This window comes from Amblyomma americanum, chromosome 2, assembly GCF_052857255.1.
Source record: "Amblyomma americanum isolate KBUSLIRL-KWMA chromosome 2, ASM5285725v1, whole genome shotgun sequence".
NCBI lineage: Eukaryota > Metazoa > Arthropoda > Arachnida > Ixodida > Ixodidae > Amblyomma > Amblyomma americanum.
Window position 1 is genome coordinate 28935934 of NC_135498.1, and position 22029 is coordinate 28957962.

The 22029-nt window shown below is 47.8% G+C and overlaps 1 protein-coding gene across 1 annotated transcript in view; it reads left to right on the forward strand.

Annotated features, from left to right (window-relative positions):
• Window positions 1-22029, forward strand: part of LOC144120867 (piwi-like protein 1) — a 66729-nt gene that overhangs the window by 1141 nt on the left and 43559 nt on the right. Inside the window, exons 2-7 of the mRNA XM_077653635.1 lie at window positions 7257-7381; window positions 7718-8123; window positions 13626-13843; window positions 16950-17074; window positions 17209-17289; window positions 18442-18636. Coding sequence (XP_077509761.1) covers window positions 7259-7381; window positions 7718-8123; window positions 13626-13843; window positions 16950-17074; window positions 17209-17289; window positions 18442-18636 — 1148 coding nt within the window. The 5' untranslated portion in view covers window positions 7257-7258. The remainder of the gene's footprint in view (window positions 1-7256; window positions 7382-7717; window positions 8124-13625; window positions 13844-16949; window positions 17075-17208; window positions 17290-18441; window positions 18637-22029) is intronic.

Genomic DNA, 22029 nt, shown 5'->3' on the forward strand with positions numbered 1-22029 from the left:
GTCAGTTTTTATTTAAAGATACCTTCTAAAAAAAGTAGTGTCAGCTCGCTTAAATGCTACCGTAGGTAACAGTTATTAATGCCGAACTGATATTAATGGTTGTTTGCGCTCTGTTGTGCTGTTTTGTACTTTTTTCGACCACTCTTCGTCTTCAGCACACGTTGCTGGTAACCTTTCGCAGATTACGAAAATGCTGTAAAAAATGCACTGTCAGCTCCGTTAAACGATCGCAGCGGTTACTTTTTGCAGCGTTGAATTATTACGAACTTTTGGATACCAACTTTTCTTGCGTTTTTTTCCCCCGTTGTCATTCTTGCACCTGTCGCGGGCGGGCTTGGCGTCGTTGATTTTTTCCCCTCAAGGGCTCTGCGAGAAGCCTTTCTTTTCCCGCACATTGTGGATGAGAAGGAGTAAACGAGTTTATTGGCGATCGCGATGTCGGTCGGAGCTCTCAAAAGGTGTTCACGCAGAAGCCGTGGCTGGGTTGCAATGGCGCATGTCGACACGCACGTGGTATGTACTACTTATGCTTGTTGTCGTGATAGCGCGTGCGTGGCTCTGGTTGTTGCGGTGCAGCCGCCACCGTGGACATAATGCGACTGCTACCCCCCCCCCCCCCCCCCCCCCCCCCCCCCCCGACACACACGCTATACCCCTATCACAGGGGCAAGTGTAGTCGTCATTTTCATCAAGTGACACTTGCCTTTAGTGTCATTCATGCCATATCACACGATCAAAGAAGCAAAACGACTGATTTATCTTGAGTGACGCGTCTCAAACGATCAGATAGCTGACGTGTGAAACGCATTTCCCGCTTAGTCGTGCTTTGTCAGTTGTCAATCCTCTTCTCCACATAGCACATGGGATCAGCAAGCCTTCCACCTTTTATCAAGCTTACTTTCAGGATGTAGCTGTCAAGCTGGCACAGTTTTATGAAGCCACACTGCAGACGGTATTGTGACATGTCAAAGGTGCAGTACGAGAGCTCTGCATCTAGTAGTAGTAGTAGCAGCTTAATAAAAAAAAAAGTGAGTCGACAGCGGCAATTGCTATCGGTATATCTTAGGTCAAAGAGAAAGGAGAAGGATAGCAATGAGAAGTATAGAGGGGAGCGATAGCACGAAAGGACAGGGGAGAGCTTTGTACACTTTTCTGCATCTGCACGGAAGCTAGTAGGAAGGTGGTGGCGTAAGGAGAAAGCGTGCAGTGGGTATCCCCAGTTCCTATTTTTTTACCAGAGATGGAGGAGCAGAAGCACTACTCGGCGGTGCTTTCGGAGCCTATAGGAACGGGTGTACACTACTCTAAAATAAGTGGCCCATGCTCTTCTGACCTGCACCAAACGATGATGTACTCTTTGTGGCTTCAGGGTTCTTTCTTGAACCAATGAGACAAGCACGTTGCAACATGTTCTCCGTGGGAGCAGCGAACGCAGGAGCAGTAGCTTTATTCGATTCAGAGCTGGTTCACGGCACCAGTCCTGAAAAAGTGCCGCTGGTACCAGCGCAGTGCAGAACCAGTTCTGTGGTGCAGGTGCAGCGCGTCAGCAGCGCCGCACCTTACGTGCGACAATTTTCAACCGAGCGCGTGCAGGCAGCTCTTGTCTGCTCGCCGTGGAGGTGTTCAGTGGTTCAGTTCTCACGTGTTTTTTGTGTGCGGTCGCTTTCGTGCATAACGAGACTTGCGTCGTCCATGGAGTTGGCTATGGTCGACGATGAGGACATCACATTGTTCCTTGTTATGGAGTATCTACTCTTACGACAGTGAATAACAGGAAACTTACTCCATGCTGTCCTTTGCCGCAACACTTGTTTGGACCAATTGCAGCCGAAACCTGAAGTACTGTAAAAGCGGGGTCGCAATTGCTACTTCAATTTCGAATTCATGAGGCTCTTCAGACTATCTAGAGAGTCGTTCGAAGAATTTTCGGCGCGCTTCAGTGCCCTGCACATTTTTCGACGCGCATAGGGGGGGGCGCCCACAAATTACCGTCTAGAGCCCGCCTCGCTCATTTAGCTCCTTATAAGCAGTTTTAAAGCTACCTCGCTGCTTTGCATGAGCCCTGGCATCCCCGTAGCCGCAGCAGAATTAATGTCCAGGCAGCGGCGAACCAGCAGCATCTGCCTGCATGCTAGCACAGCAGGCCGAGGTACTGGCGCCGACAAAACACACCCGTGATTCGCCCTGCCCGTATTTTTCCAACAGCCCACCGTCTGAAAAAAAAAAAAAAAAGTTTTGTGTGAACTCGCAGGCACACAGATGGCTTAGCTATCTTGTTACAAGTAGCAGGTACAACAAAAAACACAGTAGTTACCTGCTGTTGCGTATATTTCAGCGTCATTTTCTCGCAAAATGACATATAGGACCCGTCGACGACAGCGAAGACCTCCCTGAATTCACCTTCAATACTTACGAGCATGTTAGCGTCGTCTGCTCAAAGCTGTCTGCATGCGCACAACTTTCCTACACCTCCTTCGCGGGCGGTGCCAAGGTTCCTTGCACTACAGCGACACCACGGCTGCACCCAAATTAATCGCGGACAATGGTGCAGGGGGCGCTGTGAATCAAGAGCTTTGGTGCAGCGCACCGTGAACCGGTGCCGGCGATGCAAAGAACCACGGCTGATTCGAATAAAGCTAGTGTTCATTCAGTGCAGTAGATAAGAGGCATCTGTGACGACACGGCAATGCTTTGCATTGTACTCTTTAAGGGTTGCATAAGTGTCTCCAGATTTTTTTGTACAGTTCGAGAATGCGTGGTGGCAAAATGCTTTAGTTGAACAAAATCGCTCTACAACAAAATCGTTCTGACAAATGCTCGATGCTCGTATGAGCATTTGTCAGAAAAATAAGTGTACATTGCACTTGACGGCACGCAGTGTTTATATACGATACACGGTAACAATGGGTGATAGTCCTTGGCCTCTTGTGTTACTCTGCTGAGCAATCACAACAGTAAACAGAATCTGCCTTTTAATGTTTGACTGTGCGCAAGCCAGAGACATCAAAATTCTTGATCTTATAATTTCTTCTGGTGCTTAGCTTCTTGATTAGGCAACAATGCTTTTTTGTCGTGGAGAAATTGTGTGGTGGTCCTGAATATGGGCACTGCTCACTGAAGATTTGTTGTATCCGACCATGAAAAAGGTTTAAAATGCCAGTGAAAAACATTGGTTTTTTGCTGTCAAAGTACTACACCACTACATATCTTACGGGGAAGGCTGGGACTTGGCTTTTGTTGATGGCCGTGCTTCTCGGTGCTGGTAAACATGTCAAGTGTCCGAGGAAGGCATGTTTTCTGTTAACCGGAGCACAGTGTCTTCAGTGATGCCGGCGTTCTGGGGAAAGGGGGAGGTGGCAGGCGGGAGCGCTTGCGGCACAAGGACTTCCAGAAGTTACTAGCCCACAGGTCACCAGTAGGGTGTGGCGCCCGTGTGGTTGCACACCCAAGTGCCATCTAATGTAAATGCGAGAGTGCGCCCTCCTGGCGTAGGTTGCAGGGCAAGCTTGCACTTGCAAACCACTCAGTGATTAAAGCTTTTCATCCCCAGCCAGGAGAGTCTTGTTTCTTCATCCTTGCTCTGAACTCTTGACATGGTTGTAGTGTTGGGATGCTGCCCTCTCCGAAGAGTCTGTCATCCTCGGCGGTCAGAAGCAACCACGATTCTACTGTGAATGAGTTTGTACAGCATTGCACTGAAGCAGCCCAAGCCCTTCACGTTTGACTGGGGCATCAGAATGGCCAGCCTGGATAATGGAGTTCGATGTCTACTTCCATGCATCTGGTCTCAACTAGCAAGACCAGGAGATTCAGATGTGAACTCTACTCTACATGATTGGCTGCCAAGGAAGGCAAATATTTAGCACGTTTTCACTCTGCCAAAGATGCAGAAAACTACCATGTAGTTAAGCGGAAGTTCGACTTAGTTTTGCTCGGGTAAAGGCCATCTGTAGCGTGCTTCACCTGGTGTGAGCAGGTGCCCACAGAGACAATCAACCAAATCAAAACATCACTGTCCTCTACAACTTGGCTGACAGGTGTGATTATGGTGGACTGCGAAATTGACTCAGCGGTGACCGTTTTGGGTCTCGTGTGACAAAACAAATATTGGCAGTGGCTTAGCTCAGCTATGCCAGGATGTACGTAGCGAGAGCTGCAGTTCCCCCCTGTTCTAATCACGTGGTCAGTTATACGATGCACCTTTACATCCTCCTCTTCAGTTGCGATTGCTTCATCTTGATTTTCTTGCGAAGGAACCATGCGAGCTGCTATGCGCTGCTTGTTACGCTCCTCCTCTTGGCGTCTCCGCTTGGCAAGACGTCCTTCTTCTTGCTCAGGCGTCTCCGTCGCTCGTTTAGCCTTCTGATGTTCATTCTTTCTCTGCAGAGCGGCCAAGTGCCAGGCGACGTCCTCTGAGTCCGAAGAATTTATCTTCTGACGATACCGCCGCATAGCGACGGCTGGAGTCTCCTTTGCGTCAGCCATACGAAGCGATTGTGATACAGAGTCGTATCACCTTAGCTTTTATACACACAGCCGTACATACGCAGTTTATCTTCACGACCCCACACGCGGCGGTGGCCGAGCTCTGTAGCGCTCGCTTCGTATATCCCGACATAGCTGAGCTAAGCCACTGCCAATTTTTTTTCCACTGCCGCATCACCATCATTTATACACCGCGACCCTCCTCCTCTCCTTGCCGCGCATGCGCAGTAGAGCACTGTGCACCAGCTGCGTGTCACTCTATCTCTCTCTCGGACGGAGGCGAGCAGCTCCAGCAGCTGACTTCACTCGGCGGCTCCTCTCTGTCGGAGGCATGCGGTGTGGCGCACCAGCTGCGCGGCTGTGACGTCACTCGGCTTCTCGCGCATGCGCACAAGTGGCGCCGAAGGCCCACAGCGAAACGGCGAGACTGCGGGTGATGTAGCTCTCGCTACAAAACTGTAGGAAGCCGTTGCAGCTAGATGCCAACCTCACCCTCACCAAAGCAATCTTCAAGGCTTGATAGAAGGAATCTGAGCATGAACAGTTGCTTCAGCTTCAAGCTACAGAAGGAAGCTCAGGCTTCATAGTCAAACGAGGGACAATGGTTTGGATTCTGTTGCTCACATTCTACATTCTAGTTTTGGCTGCGACCATGCGGAGCATGATTGAAAATTTTACACCATGCTGAAGTGACTTGCTTCCGCGGCTTTCACCCTGAAACGCTCAAAATTAGTTTTTAACATAAATCAGATCATTTGCCTGGGATGCAGCAAGGGTATCCCCCCCCCCCCCCCCCAAAAAAAAAATCGAGGCATTGAAGTCTCTTCCTCCGCTAAAAGACGTTGCTGGAACATGCATAATTTTAGGAATGGTGAATCATCTGGCAAGGTTTCTGTCACAGTTGGCGTAATGAATAACAGCACAAAGACATTTGAGCGGACCTGGGGGCCTGCTCAGGATCTAGGCTTTATGAGCATGAAAGATCTCAAAAAGATTTCAAAAAAGTGCTGGCCAAATAGCTCTTGGACTGCCCTACAACGCTGTCAGAGGATGCATTGGCCCTTTGCTTGGGTGTAGTACTGCTACAGGTGCAGTCAGACGGATCGGAACATTGGCAAAAACGTGCTATGCTCAGGTTGAAAAATAAGTTTCATCTCTGTAATTTAAAAATTGACAAAGTTTAGTTGAGGTGGAGTGATACAGTTTTGGCAAAAAAAAAATCAATTTTTAGATTTTTCACTTTAGAGGTGCTTTTAAAATCCTTTTTCATGGTCGTGTCTAGTGCAAATGAAGTTTTTAGAGGTTTTGTTTGCATTTTTATTTTTAAGTTTTGTCGACCTTCTAATGGAGCATGATTACCTTTCAGAAAATGTATTACTTGGCTTTTTGAGACTTCAAAAATGATTTTCATGCTTTTTAGTGGTCATATCGAGAGGAAAGGTGCCAGTTTTCAGGTGCTTCATCCACATTTTTTTTCGTGTACCTTTTTCTTGAAAACAATTAGGTGTACGCAAGCAAAATTTTCCCCAGATTTCAACCAATGGCTTTTACATGACTGGTACCAGAATCAAAAGCCCAAGTACATTTTTATTTTAATGACTAAAGAAACCAATCATAAGTCGCAATTTTATTGCACCGAGAAAGAAAAAAAATGTAATATTTTTTGTTCAATGTACATAACTCTTGGTAACAGTTGTGTAGAACAACAATTCTACTCGTGAAAAAATTTCAATATACTGCATTCAGTAGATTTCAAAGAAAGGGTACTTTAGTAGAAGAAAAAAAGAAAAATGCAAGACATTTCAATCTACTTTTTAGTCTTAATGCAAGGTGCACCTATTTAGAGAATTGCTTGCATATTTTATAGCCATTACTTTTATGACAACTGCTCTAGAGCCAACTTTCGAAAGCCATTTTCAAAGTCTCACCGCACCTTAAGATAGTTCACTGAAATTTTGTTTTTAAGCATTCAGCAGTCTTCTCAATAAGCATACCAAATTTCATTGCTCTACTGCGAAAAATTCACCTCTGATATCTGCGTTGTCCCTCCTTGGTGTAATGGCAGTAGACTTATGGCAGTTGTGGGTGTTACGTCACACTGGGTGGCTGCTGAATGACTGCACATGGCAGATGTAAATGGTGCTGTAAGAAATGAATGCGTCCTAATATGTTCTACATTTTGAATGTGTTCATTCTTCATTCTCAAGCCATGGTTTGAGTTGCTTTAAGGTTTTCTGTCCGTTGCCTACTCTGTTATGCTTTTTTGTGGCGCATCGGATTTGTAGCAATGCATTGTGTGTAGTTTCAGTTTACAAAAGTGGTTTATTTTTGCACTGCTATACTCGTTTCATACATCGGGTGCAATGCTGTCAAAGCTAGCGCTCTTGTTTGCGCTGCCTGCTTCCGCGACCAAAAAGTAGTGCGCTCCTTGCGGTGAGCGAAACATAGTAAATGCTTTGCCTGCAGGCCTATCGCATGACACATTTGTCATGATCTTGATTAAATGTACTGTTACGGCTGACAACACTCTGTCGCTTTCTCGTGCCTTAGACCACTCGGCTACAGAACAAGCGCGGAGTAACACGCCTCTCTTTATTTTCCCGTGCGGACTACTTCCGTACCTTTCGCAGCGTTGCACCTGATGAATGAAACGGAGTATAGTGTGAGCAGCTAGCCGCAAGTGTAGTCTCTGTTCTGAAATAGGGCTTGAGCAGGCTACAGCTTGCCAGGTACAAGGCATGATTCGCATTTCGGAAACTGGCTTTTTGCAGGCATGTCCGAGCCACCAACTGGACGAGCACGGGGTCGGTCACGGGGCAAGTCCCGTGGCACTGTGCCCACTTCACAGGAGGGTGTGGTACGCAGGCCTGGCTTTGAAGGCCCTGGGCCTTCTCAGGTGAGTTTCTTACTCTGCATTTGTGCTGTACTGCTGATCTGGGGAAGGTTGCACCTCATGTCAAAATGCTGTTGCTGGTCACTGAAGAGCAGAGGGGCACAACCTGTTGAAACCTTTAAAGCCATTTATAATAATACAGTAGTGATAATGAGTTTCCGCCAATGAATTTCACTGGTGGAGCCCTGCAGCCGTCCTACTCAGTGGTAGTGGGGCAGGTGGCAGCAAGTAATGAAGCATGCCCTTGTGCGGCAGGCAGTTGCTAAATGATTTTTAGGACAAGACCCTATTAAGTGTCACCTTCCGTCTCTTCCTTTTTGCGCACCATTCTTCAAATAGCCACCGTCTCAAGCTTACCAGCAACCGCCTCAAGCTTACCAGCAGCCGCCTCAAGCTTACCAGCAGCAGCCTCAAGCATACCAGCAGCCTCAGCAACGTCCAGGCTATCAGCAGCAGCAGCAGCCCAGCTATCAGCAACGGCCTGGCGCAATGGCTGCACCACCGCAGCAGCCGGCATACCAGCCGCCACCAGCAATGGCCCCACCAACTGGACGCGCTGCCCATAGGCCTGGGGCAATGGTGCGACCTGGAGAGCTGGCTCAGGCGGCCCCCCAGCCGCCCACTGAGCAGATGGGGGCCATGAGTCTGGCAGCAGGAGACACCGCTGGCAGGGGTGCCCGCCGGGGTCGGCGAGATGAGGTTGCCATCCTTGCCACTCGACCTCAGCGCATCACTGACAAAAAAGGTGTGTGTGTGTGTGTGGCGGTGCCAGCATTGGCAGTGTCGAGTTTGATGGCTGAAGTTCAGAGCCAACACTGCATTTTATTTTTGTTATTAAACTTGACCTCAGTGTGAGGCTGAGTGAGCAGTTCAGTTGTACAGAGCAAAGCTAAACTTGCTTAGAGGAACTTGTTTGGTTGTTGCTGGTAAGAGGGAAATGTTTGGATGTGACTTTTCACAAGCTTTATATAGACAGTGTATATTAACACGACAGCGTTAAGGGGGGTCACTGGTCTTAGACCAGTTTTTCTTGCTTTTAGTCCAACCCTAATGAAACTACCACCTTGCTCAGTTTTTATACTTATTTCAACTCTGAAATTACCTTTTTAATTATGAGGTTCATGAAATTATTCATTTTAATTAGCCATTCGTTAGTACCTTGGTGCAAAAAGAACTGCTCGATAAAATATAATTTTCAATTCATGGCTACAGAGTATGTAGAGTAAAGAGTGCAATAATCAAAGTAATTTTTTCATTTTACACTCATTAGTAATTTAACATCTCCTGGAATATAAACATTCAATGTGTGAATATAGTTTAATCGATAAACTTTGCAAAACTGTAAATTTCAGAAGCGTGATTAAACAGTTGTTTCAGTTATTGCACACTGTCTTCAGCTTTCATTTTCAGACAGTACAACATCTCTATCTGTCCTATATCTTGAGATATCTACATACTAATGTCGAATTCGAATGGCAGATCGCGAGCGCTCCGCCGGATCACGAATGGAGCGCGCAGCTCCAATGGAGATGACTTCCTCACATTCTGTGAATGGAATGCGTGCGCTCCCGCGGGGTCAAGGAAAGCTCTACATTCAGGCAACATGACAGCGCCCGTCGAAGCGGGGCCTCTCGCTTCACCGCCAATTTGTCCTTGCCACTACTCTGTCTTTCACGTTCACGGCAAACGAAAGGCGCATGAAGCTTTCGTTTAATGTTCACACCAAAAAATTTTAGCGATAAAACGCTTTCATATTTACAGAGCTTCTAGGCTTAGCAAGGACGCGTTGTACGACATCGGAAAACACTGGAGGTTCAAACAGGTTAATGATTTTTGTCTAAGAAGCGGTCACAAAGAATTGACATTCTGTTAAGACAATTTTTATTTATACAGTAATTTTTATTCATGCTGACATGGACAAAACCAAAAATAATTACATTTTGGACCGTTACCATTGTGTGTTCCGGCTGAGGTGACCCTGCACATGACTAACAATACGAAAAAAAAAATAATAAAATTGTATGGTTCCCAGATCATTGCCTAGCAACAACAGGAAGCAAGTAGCCACATCCATTCGCGACAAGAAGCAGACGCGGAGGAAAGGAAAACGTCACACAGGGTTCTGGTCAAATCTGCCAATTTTGGCGATCCGGGATAGACACCTGATCCCGATCTGCCATCCGAACAGACAACTCGCGCTACCATTTTGCCATTGGAATACAATTGATCCAAACAGAGCAGAAAAACTTGATCCGGATCTGCCATTGGAATTCAACATAAGACAGCTAGATGTTTAAAACTTCCATGCCATTAATTTCTCTGCTCTGGCATAAATTCAGCCTACACGATGATCTGAATCTAATATTATGGTCAAAATTCGGATTCCCTGAAGAAAAAAGTATGATAGAGTTGGAGAAGAATAGCTGAAGGTTCCACAAGTGTCATTTTTATCAAATGATTTTTTTTTTTGCCATTTTTTGGTCTCAAGACCAGTGATGCATCGCTTAGCCGCTGCACCACTACGCCAGGAGTGGCGTGAGGACTCCCAGGGATCTATGAATGTAATGGCAAGAATGACCAATTGCACATATTGGTTATTCACCCTTAATGCTATCGCGTCATACCTTTAAGGCGACATTTAAGTGTCACCTCCAATTTTTCCTTACAAATTTCGGTGAAAACTAGTGTAATTGAAAGCAATGAAGGAAAAATTTTTAAAGTATTAAAGTTCTGAAATGTGTTGTCACTGAGATAATGAAGATGAGAGGGTTGCAATTCTTGCAGAGAAATGGGTGTTATGTCACCCTTTCTGAAGGGATACTGAATAAAAATCTGAAAATATTGAGGAAGCACCACATTTTCATTTGTAAGATACAGTTGAATCCCGGTACAACGAACGCCGCTTCAACGAAATTTTCGCCACAACGAAGTAATTTGCATTCCCTGTGAAACCCCCATAGGACTTAATGTATTAAAATTTCCTCAAAAACGAAGTACTTTGCGAGCACGTGTTCGCTTCTACGAATTTTTTTTGCGAATTTTCGCAGGTGAGTGGCCCCTCCGTCTTGTCTTTCTTCAGAATTTGAGTGCTGAAGAGCGACTTTCCCGTTCCCGCCGTTAATTTTTTTGCATCGCAGACTGTTGGGGGGGGGTGGGGGACGCACACTCAATCGCACATCCTCCTCGCGCACACCCTCGTGTGCTTTTTTTTTTCTCCAGATGCCCACGTGATTTTTGAAGTGACGTCACGCCCCGCTCATTGGCTCTTTGCTGGGCTTCTTCGATTGATGTAGCTCGCTGTCATGGTGCTCGCGGTTTCCTGTCAAGCACGAAAGCGCGTCATGATCACTTGCTAGCGGTGTTGGCTGGTAAGCGTTCGCGGCCTCCAAGCGAAGAGGGGCTCCTCGAAAGTGAGTGTAAAATGCGCCAGTGCACGCCATCTGCTAGCGTCTTCGGCCGCGTCCTCCGTGGCCACGTCGTCTGCTAGGCACCGAGCACGTTTCAGGCAGTCTGTGTGGACCTGTGGGCGGAGCCATCGGTGGGCGGAGCTTCGTGTCCTGTCGGAGAAAAAAAAAAAAGGAGAACGCGAGAGTGCAGGAAGAAGCCCACTCCGCTTCACCATTTCTTCCTTTGTGTGTGCACCGTTTAGCGTGGTCTCGTCGCGTCTCTGCTCTGCTGAATTCCTAGGATGTCGCCGCCAGCGAAGAAGCGGAAATTTCTTTCGCTAGAAGAAAAAGCGCGTATTATCGCCGAAGCAGAAAGCGGGAAGAAGAAGTCGATTATTGCGGCAGATTTTGGCATCGCGCCGAGTTCGTTATCAACGATACTCAAGAGCAAAGAAAACATCGGCAAGGCACTTGCGTCGGGCACTTCAGCTCAACACAAGAAGGTGACGCAGCCAACTTACGATGAGCTCGATAAGGCTGTCTACACCTGGTTTGTCGAAACGCGAGCCAAGAACATCCCGCTTAGCGGCAGCATTGTTCAGCAGAAGGCCCTCAATTATGCCTGTTTGCTAGGCCTGGATGACTTTAAGGCCAGCACAGGTTGGCTCAATCGCTTCAAAGTGAGGCACAACGTCGTCGGGAAAGTTTTGTGCGGGGAAGCAAGTTCCGCGGACACTGGCGGCGCCTCAGAATGGGTGGTGGACAACGTGGCTGATATCATGAGCGGCTACGTGCCGTCCGATATTTATAACGCGGACGAGACGGGCCTCTTTTACGAGATGCTGCCAGCGAGGACACTGGATTTTAAAGGGCAGCGTTGCCAAGGTGGCAAGCACAGCAAGAAAAGAGTGACAGTGCTGCTGTGCACGAATATGGATGGGTCGGACAGGCGTCCCCCGTTAGTTATTGGGAAAAGTGCTAAACCGCGCTGCTTCAAGGGAAACAGAAGCCTTCCCGTCAAGTACGTCGCTAACGGGCGGTCGTGGATGACCCGTGCCATATTTGCGGACTGGCTTACGGCACTTGACCGCGACATGAGCAGGCAGAACCGAAAGGTTTGTTTGCTCTTGGACAATTGTTCTGCCCACCGCATCGACGACGTCAAGTTGTCAAGCGTTGAGGTGAGATTCTTCCCGCCTAACTGCACTTCGATCATTCAGCCGCTGGATCAAGGCATTATCAGAAGCGTGAAGTGTGCTTATCGGGAGAGGCTGATTCAGCGTATTCTTTTGAATATCGAGACGGGCAGGGAGACGAAGGTGGACCTCTTCATGGCTCTGCAGATTATAGCTGCTGCGTGGAACGTGACGCGGTCCACCTTGATCAACAACTGCTTCAAGCACGCCGGGTTTGTTGACCAGGAGGAGACCAGCACAGCTGCAGCCGCGGAGGATGACGCTCCATCATCGTCGACTCCGGGGATCAGTACGGCCTGGAAATCCCTCCAGGATGCAGGAAACATCCCCGGCGATATCGAGCTGGACGATTTCCTCAACGCTGATGCGGATGTGCTTGTTTACGAGGAGCTCAGTGATGAGGACATACTAATTAAAAGTGTTCGCGAGCCAGAAGAGCCGCTGTCCGAAGCTGAAGACGACTCCGCCCAGGATTTATCCGCCTTGGCAACCTCGTCGCAGGTGTTGGATGCCTTTGATCTTATCAGGAAGTTTCTGGGCTCTCACGACGACGACGTTGCGATGGCTCTCATAACAGAGTGTGAGAGTCGCGTGACACCGCTGCTGGCAGCAAAACGCAAGCAGACAAAGCTTACGGACTTCTGGAAATAATTTTTTTTTTCGCAACGCCGCCTCTCCTCCTCCTCTTCTCTCAAGGCTCCTTTGGCAGCTTTTTTTTTTTCAACGGTACCTCTCGGGGCCACCAATCGCGCTTCGGCAGAGCATGCAGGCACGATGCTTCCCGCTGTGTCTCACTCGAGTTCCTCTCTCTACACCAAGTCGCCTATGCGCAGACACATGGTGCAGTCGTTTCGCGCCACGCACTTTCACGTGCGCGGCGACGTAAGAACAGTCGTATGCAACGCCAGCCCGGGATCAGCCGACTCGGGCTGTAATTTCTCGACAACGAAATTCCGCGACAGCGAAATTTTTCGTACGCCCCGCCGATTTCGTTGTGGCGGGATTCAACTGTACGATTACCCAAGTATGCAGTCATCATTCCAGTTATTTTTAAACAGATGGCTGTATTTTTAATGTTATGTGAACGGCCTTACTTGTTCGCTCCTGGCTGCGAGTTGGCGGACAGGACATCAAGCCTACCCTCAGAACCGTCGGCAAGCTGGCTGGCAATGCACAGTTGAAGATTCCTCGTCTCATGCCATGCTTGTGAGCGTTCTATGCTGAACTTTTTATGAATGTACAGCAACTCTAAAATAAACGGTGCTTTAGGTGCGGTGTCTGCGTGGAAGCCTGATGTAAAAAAATGCCGGATATAATTGATGTTTCATGCTGTATTGCCGGAGCTTTCACTGGTGGCCGTGGGGTGGGGCGGTTTGAGAAATGTCCGTTAAAATAACTTTCCGCTCATCACTCTCTCTCCAATAATCTCTGTGGCAAATTTTTTTGTTCACATCCCTTTAACAGCAGTGAAAGCAGATAGCACCTTTGCTGCTGGCAATGCCATGGCAATTCAAGCAGCAGTAGCAATTTGACGCGGTTTCTCAGCTGCAAAGGAAAGTAGTTGTGGCCTGGTGGCGGCATATATTAGTTGTGTCCATGTTCATGTTTGTGAGTGGTGCCACAAGGCTTGCTCATGTTCTGTTACGGTGTACGTTTTTGCTTCAGGTACCACTGGCAACCCCTTTAAACTGATGTCAAACTATTTCCGACTGCTTACAATGCCAAACTGGGCCATCCAGCAATACTACGTGGAATTTGCTCCAAACATTGAGTCGTCGCGACTGCGTAGTGCTCTCCTGAGGGACCACCGTGACAGGTTTGGAGGGAGCTACATATTTGATGGCATGTCTGATCTGAAGAGTGCAACTCGCCTGGAGCACAAGGTAGGTCCTCGTTTCTTGCATGCTTTTTTTCCTTCTATGTAAGGCATTGCATGAGGAAGCAAGTACAGTAGAACAGCGTTTATTAAGTCATTGGGACCACAAAAATATTCGAAACTGGGTTTTCGAATTAAGGAGGGATGCTATAATTGATAGCCAACTTTTTTTTATTTATGAATAGGTCTGAACCAGATTTTTATATTCTGCATACTGTATTTACAGTCGAGCCCGCTTATAACAAACGCGAGCGTCACGCTGCGTTCGTTCGTTACATCCCGAACTTCGTAGTAAGTGGACCTCAACTTTAAAGACAGTTGCTTTTCAAAACACAAAATTTTTTCTTTGCGAAAAAGTCCATGATGGACGTCTGTTTCTGCAGCGCAGATCCTATGAGGGAGGTTTCCAGTTTATTTAAAGCAGAACCGTGCTCTTCGCCGAGGCCCTTGGCATAGACTAAGTTGTCTGAGACTCTCTATGTAGCCCATTGCTACAGGCGCGCTTATGGGTGCTGGCTCCGAAGTTTCATCCTCATCCGATTCCTCCGCGTCACTCTCGTCCTGCAATTTGGAAACGATGCCCTCGTCCGTGCACGGTTCCACGGTGTCGGCGTCGTCATCGACAGAAATAAAGTCATTCCGGCCAGTGTCATGACCGCCCTTGTCGGAATCGACGACGCGCTGCCACAAATCGCTGCCGGGCTGGCCATCTTGCATCAGACACTGTGTCGATGGAGCCGGCCTTGCGGAAGCAGTTCCGCTTGCCAGTGGCTGTCACCTCCGCCCAGGCTGCTTTCGTCATCTCTACCGCTGAATACAGTGGAAATGGGCACGGTGTTTCCGTCCGCCAACAACCAGGGCCCCGAGATTTGAACGAAGCCAACGAAACGTCCGCACCGCAACAAGAGTGACAAAAGCGCGATGGAGTAGACATGCAACGCGCACAGGCGGCAATCAAGCCAATCAAGCTAAAGATAGACGCACAGCGTCAGCGGAGTGACCAATGAGGGGCGTCAGTGCAGCCATCTCTTGGCTCCCACAGAAGGCATTCTTCATAGAGCGTGGCCTCCGCGATCAACCCTGGCGGCGGCACGGTTGATCCTGGAGGCCACACGCGGATTTGCAAGAGAGTGAGGAGAGGGAAGCGGAGTTGCGAGGAAGGGTGGAAGGGCGATCTTGGAAGGCACGTCGGCGGGGAAAGGGTAGCCCGCTTCAGAGCGGCACCAAACGGGGCGGGCAGTTCGCCTGGGATGAGACTCGGCCAGAAAACATAAAGCGCGCCGGGCACACAAAGGGGGGTCGGAGGCTGGTTATCTCTCATCGCGGCGCCGGGTTTACGCCGTCCGTTCGCTGTAACCGATCAGGAGGGCTTAATGACATTCGTTATACGTGTGGTTTTGTGCCATTGAAATAATGTATATTTTGAGGGTCGCGCAGGTCTCGTTCGTTATAAGCGAAAGTTCGTCTTAAGTGGGGCCGTTATATGTGGGCTCGACTTTATATACATGGCTGTGTTGCAGTAAAACTAGTCGTCTATGCAAGCACGCATTTCAGCGGCCCGCAAGATCAAAGACTGGCTTTCGAGCTGGGAGTACTGGGGCTAGGGGGCTTCGCATATCACTCAACTTCCTTGTAACTCAACTTCTCTGATAGGCAGGATAATAATTATTGCATAGCTTGATGTAATTTGAGTAAATTCCATGTAGCAAAATTTCTTTAAAGCTCACGGCAAAAAGCTACGTAACATACCGTATTTACACAATTGTAAGTAGACTCAATGTAAGTCAACCTGTCCACATCACATTTCAGAGAAAAAAAAAAAAAAATGAGAACTTGGAGGTCTTGGCCTCTAATAATAGAACGCGATAGCACTATCCTGTGGCCTCTGCTTATAGCCAGCCGCCATCAGCTGGCGCGCGCAGAAGCGCCTGTGGGCACATTTCAAAACGAAAATGTATTAGTCGCTGGACTATTCATCCACACTTGCGCCATCGTCCTCTCTAGCGATGTCGTCGTGATCGCTGCTGCGGTCCCACAGCTCTCGTTCTAACATCGTCGTGCAGTGAAATCCAGCACTTTGCAAACAGCCACATCACGACATCATGTGGAACAGCTGAAAATTTTGCTTCACTGCAGCTGCCGTACCTGTACTACTCGTTGCGAATGTCGAACATACCGTCCGGCGCGCAGTTTGTTCCTTCGGCGTTAAGAGTGACCATCTTGAATGTAGCCATGGACAAGCGCTGATCACTTATCGAACCCGGAGCACAAATGTCGAATGACAAAGCACTGCATTAAAATCTTGTGAAACGCAGCGTGAGCGGCGTCGGCTCTTCCGTTGCCTACCGGCACTCCCCGGCGCCTCTGTGGTTCCGAGTGGCGGCACCGGTAATCAGAACTGCAGCGGCGCCACCGCAATTGGAACAGCGGCCTTTCCATCAACTATTGACGCTCCCTTGAGTGCTGAGTGCGCGGTTGAAAGTAAACCAAAAAAATTATGGACTACGCCTATTAAGAGTCTCTTATCGCCAGACGCAATCTGCGGCCACCTGTTGGGGAGTGGGCTGCTGCTTATCGACGGCCGCCTCGCGTGGGGTGGGGATGCCGGTTCTGTGCGTTTACATAGCAGCTGCTCAAAGCCAGCACCAAGAGTGATGCGACGGAGCCACACAGCAAAAATGCAACCACGCTGTAGCATGCCTGATATTTCATTTGTCTCGCCTTTATTTATGGTGGGATGCTTTGGTTATGATTTTAAGTTGACTCCCTCCCCCCTCCCACTTCAGATTTTCAAATTTTGAAAAATAGGTCGACTTACAATAATGTAAATACGGTATTATATAAGTGCACAAGGCCTTGTTTTACATAAAATTAAATTGCATAGTTGGAAGTGGCACACAAACATATTTCCTAATGTTTTCATAAATGTAACTTCATCAATAATTTTTTTAAGCCCAGCTTTCCTCCTTAACAAGATGTTACTGCACTTGATAACAATGTTTCTGTGAAACTGGCCTAACATTTTTGGAAAGGGTCCACTGACACTCCTGCTTGTACTTTCGAAGTGCGTTGTTCAAGTTCTGCAAACTAAACCAGAGTTCCTCTTGTTACAGGTGACTGAGCTGTACTCTCAGCGCCGCACTGATGGAGCCCAGATCCGCATCACAGTGAAGCATGTGCAGGAGTTGGCGCCTAACAACCCTGAGCTACTTAGAATCTTCAATACTCAAATGCGCAGGTGAAGGGTCTGTTTGGTTAGTCGCATTGTTAAGTGTACACCTTTTAACTGAACTTAGTTTCCAGGACGTTGTTCCTCAAGCTTTCTACTGCACTGCATACTAAGTATCGCATTACTTTCGCTCTCCTGTGCAGGAACCTTGAGAGCATGCAGTTTGTCCAGATCCGCCGCCAGTTCTTCAATGCGACTGGTCCAAAGCCTATCAGTCGTCACGGGTGAGACATCGCACAACCTTTCAAACATACACAGTGGAATGCCGCTATCCTGTATTTTGGCTGTGTGAAAATAACTGTGCACTTTTATGGTCAAACCTCATAACAATGAACTCTTGCAACGAACAACTGAACAAAAGCAAATTTCGGTTGCTCTATGCTTTATTTCAGTACGGCTTCATTTTCTGTAACGAAATGAAAATTAGAAGATTTGACGTGGTGTCATTTATACAGACTTGTGTCGATCAGAGAAAATATTAAAATTTCTCTTGGTCTAACCGCCGCTTCGGGCTTTGCCTAACCGCTTCTTTGGGCTGAGATTTCGCAGAGAGGTGGCATTTCGCGGTCAGTTTTGTTTTAATCACGTTTAGATGGGGTACTTGCCTGATCCTGTCCCAATTAATTGGAAATCTCCATCATCTGCGGCGACAGCGAACCAAAACATCAAGGTTTCGCAGCAGTGATGACGGTGGTGCCATCACGTGTCCTCAGAACGAACGAGCGCTATACCATGTAGGGAGGCTGCGTAGAAACGCAAGGTGTGAGGAGGGGGATATTTGTGTGGAAACAATGTTTTCTGCTCCCAGTTTTGATACAGTAGTCTAGAAAGCACTTTCAAACCAACAATGCAACTGCTTTCTCTCGTCTCTCCACAGCCTTATTGGTAGAGTGCTTGTTCCTCCAGTGGGCAGGTGGTGCTTCGGGTACAACTGCTGTGAAATTTTGTTGTTTTGGTCTGCTGTCACTGCAGACAATGGAGATTTTCGATTAATTCTGTCTGAATCGGTGTAAGTACCCCACCGAAACAAGTTCTATACAAAACTTATCATCACATGCCACTTTTGTTTGAAATTCAAGCTCGAACAAGCGAGCAGTTAGGGTGAAGAATTTTTTCTTTTTTTTTTTCTGATCGATGGAATGGTCAGTAGTGGTTATAGGATGCCACGGCCACCCCTTTTTGTTGTGTCATGAACATCTGTGCAGCAAGCCGTCGCACTGATTGCATGGAAGTATCCATACCATCTAATGCACAAAGTGCCACCAAACAGATAGTATCTTTTTTTAAACTGCATTATGTACTAGGCCACTGTTCCTTGTGCTACTATGGTTGTTTGCCTGTGTGGGTTTCTGTAATGCTGGAGGGGTCGTGTGCAGCCTGGAGATCTGGGAGGGCCTGACCACTGCTGTGGGGCAGCACGACGGAGGCATCCTCATGGTGGTTGACACAGTGCACAAGGTTCTCCGAACGGAGAACGTGCTCCACTTGCTGGGGTCTTTGCAGCAGTCTGCTCGCGGCAACTACAAGGACGAAGCCCTGAAGGCTGTCGTTGGATCCATCGTCATGACCAGGTTAGTCTATTTTGCTTTTTGTTTGCTTGATGTTACATCATAAAATAGAAACTTGGACGACTCTTAACCTACTCTCTTAAGAGTGTGGTGCAAATGCATTAGAGATCCTTCCCATGCAAGTGCTCCCTCTCTTGCGTAAATTGCGGGGAGTCTACATACCACTACTGGTGTAGTGGTTCAGTGGTTGATCAATGGTTACTGCCTGAGCAGTTGGCTGCTTCAAACACAGCCACCGGTGTGACTTGTGAAGACCCAGGTTGCTCTTCTAGAGCTCCCGTAAGGCTCATTTTTGCAGATAGTTCTTCTGGAGGCTTTCACTCTGTCGCCTAATCAGCTTACGTGCAGTGCCACGGTGGACAGGTGGCAATTGCGATGAATTTATTTTAAGGGGGGACACTGGTTCTGAGGCTGTTTGTGTTGTTTTTTGGCCAATTTTAATAAAAATGTACAGCCTGACTAATTTTTTAATGCTGATTTCAAATATGCCATTGGTTTTCTTGTAGGCCAGTTAGTTTGCAAGATAATTAATAATCAACTTCCATTGTTTGAGGCCTAAATGGTAAAACAATGAGTTGGTAAAAACTGAATTTTAAGGCATAGTTACATAGCTAGAAGAGTAAAGAATGAAGTGTTGGGAACAGTTTTTTATATGTTAATTATTACTCATTTTACAGCATTATGAATTTCAGTATACGAAGTGTTTGTGTCAGGTGGAAGTAAACTAATCAAAATAATTAAATTTTGAACCCAAAAACAAAAAAATCTGCTCTCAACACTTCACAGAGCATACCGTAAAAACCGGACTATAGGTCGGACCGGAATATAGGTCGACCCCCTAACTAACCAATTCTGAAAATGAAAAAATCTTTTTCAATGGGAAAAGTACCGAAAGACATCCTTACTTTGAAACAAATGCGACTCGAGAGGTTGCACAATGGGGACAGTATTTAATTTCATTTAAATGCTGCTTGTATGTACACCCGGAAAATTTCTTAACAATATCGCGCACCAATCGGCCCGCCTGTTTGTTTCTGGCACAGGCAAATACGGCGCCGTAGAGCAAAGCCCTCATCTTCATGAATCGCCGCAACTAGGATGGCGAGCCTTTGAATTGCGCCCTCGTGAGTCTAGAGGTACGCGCGATCTCTGCTGCTTTCACGCAGATGCATTCGGCAGTCACAGGGAGCGATCTTGCTCGCAGCGCAACGTTTCCTTCCTATTCTCGATACACTACGGTCTGCCCACGAAATGATGTTTTCTTCTGGTTGCTGTAAGTTGTAATACGCAGCTTCTGCCTCCGCCAGTACTGAATGCTCTTTTCGGATACTCCAAATTCGCGCTGTGCCGCCAGGTTCCCGTGAGCTTCCTCGTACTCAATCGTGTTTTTCTTGAAGGCGACGGTAAATTGCCGTTAGGTTCCGCTTTGCATCTACTGAAACGCAAAATGGCGGCACTGCTGCTGATGGCGATGGTGATGGAGGCTGCTGACTTCAGCCACCCATTGTTGCAAGACTTTCGTATTTTTTCCGCCAATGACCGGTATATAAGACGGGGGTCGACTTTTCACCATGGTTTTTTGAAAAAAAGTTCGACCTATATTCCGGTTTTTACGGTACATTCAGCTTCCTATTGCAAAAAAGAATTTTGGCTCTACATGCTTCGGGTGCAAAGATATCGAGGCTGCAAAACTGCTAGTAGTCAACAAATTATGTTTTGAGGAAAGTGCAAAAAACAAACAGAGAACAATTTAATCAATATTTACAAGTGCAACACACATATTTACAACACAGAATGGCTAGAGGCCCCCAGGGATGTAGTCCCTTTGCTTTCCATTGTCCAAGTGCCGCTTCTTGAAAGCACCTTGGGACAATTTCGGCCGCAGCATGTTTCCGGGCAGACTTGTGTTCCCGACGCTCATCTTTTTCCGGTCATCCTTTCATTTGCTTTTGCACTAGTATTGAGACCAAGTTCTCTCAAAATTATTTTAGATGTTCTCTCGCTGCCTGCACTGAAGCGCATTACTGCCTCGGCCACGGCAGCTTGTACAGTGTACAAAGATGCGTGGCGCTCCTTGGTTGCCAGGGCCCATATCAGAGAGTGCAGACTCTCGTTGCTATTCTGCGTCTTGCCCCTGTGGCAGCGCTCAAGGAGCTTCCTTTCTGATAACCGCTCGTAAATGGGAAGCAATGCCTTGCACACATGAGGCGGAAGGTTGTGGCGGTGCTTTGGTGCAGGCTCCCCTCGGGCTGGCGCTGCATTGTGCTGGCACCAGGAGTTTGGCCCTGATGGGCACAAACTGTGATCTGACGTCTCATCGTTAGAGGTAATATGACGGTATGTCGCCATCACAGCTTTGTGCTTTGAGTCCACGTCCCCTTTATGAGACTTGAGTGCCCAAGCATAATAGGAGCTCAACTTAGTGATCATGCTTCCGGTTAGTTTACCCTTGCCTCCAAGGTTTTCTGCTCTTTCTGCTTGGCAATCAAATTTCGCAGGGCTGTGCCCATGTTCTTCTGGACGTGATTTATGCAGTCCTCCTTTTCCACTTTGACGTAGCCAATACATCTGCTTATTGCAGTGCAAGAGAAGCACGGCTGTTGCCATCTGACAGCATAGTGGTGTAGCGAAGGCCATTCTTTTTGAGAGACCTCTCGAAAAGTATAAGGGCTGCTTCGACCTCCATTTCCCCTGCTTTTTTTTCTGTGTTTTTTTGGCAGAGGTGGTTCGCCCTCCAGGTTTGGTAGGATGGTTCATCAGGTTTTGGGCCTCGTTCGCAGCCGGCACAAAAATTGCAGAGCACAACATAGTCGAGCACAAGTCCGGTGAACAGTTCTATGACTGTGGCCACACCTATGTGAGATGTGTGGCCCCGTGTCATCCATGTGCCGTCATAAGAAACAGCGATGTTGCTGGGGTTTCCGAACCGCAATTCACTGTAAAGCTCTCGAACCGACCGCGCACAGTCGGCGATCATTTCTTGGGCTGCGCGAGTTGCAGCGGGCGTCAACTTTTTTTTAACATAATCTTGCCATGTTTTCGTATGAAGGCCGCGATGAGAAATATTCATTGTTGAGAAAATATCGTTCAGGGCCGTTTGCTGGTTCCCAGTGCTCTGCATTGCACGGGCAGCAAGCACATTCACTACAAAGGGGTTCACCTTCTTATCGGCACACGCCCGCGGTGAGCTCCAAGAAGAGGAAGTGTCCCCGCAGGTCACGCACTTGAGAACAAGTTTAACGGCGACCCCATATTCCCGCTCACCTTTTTCGACGCTGATATCACCGCCGCACGTTCTGCACATAGCGAGCCTCAGCAGATCGTTTAGCGATGCCAGGCTAACGATCGTGAAGCACGCCTCATCAAGCGGACGGTCTGCCGCGCTGCTGTCATCGC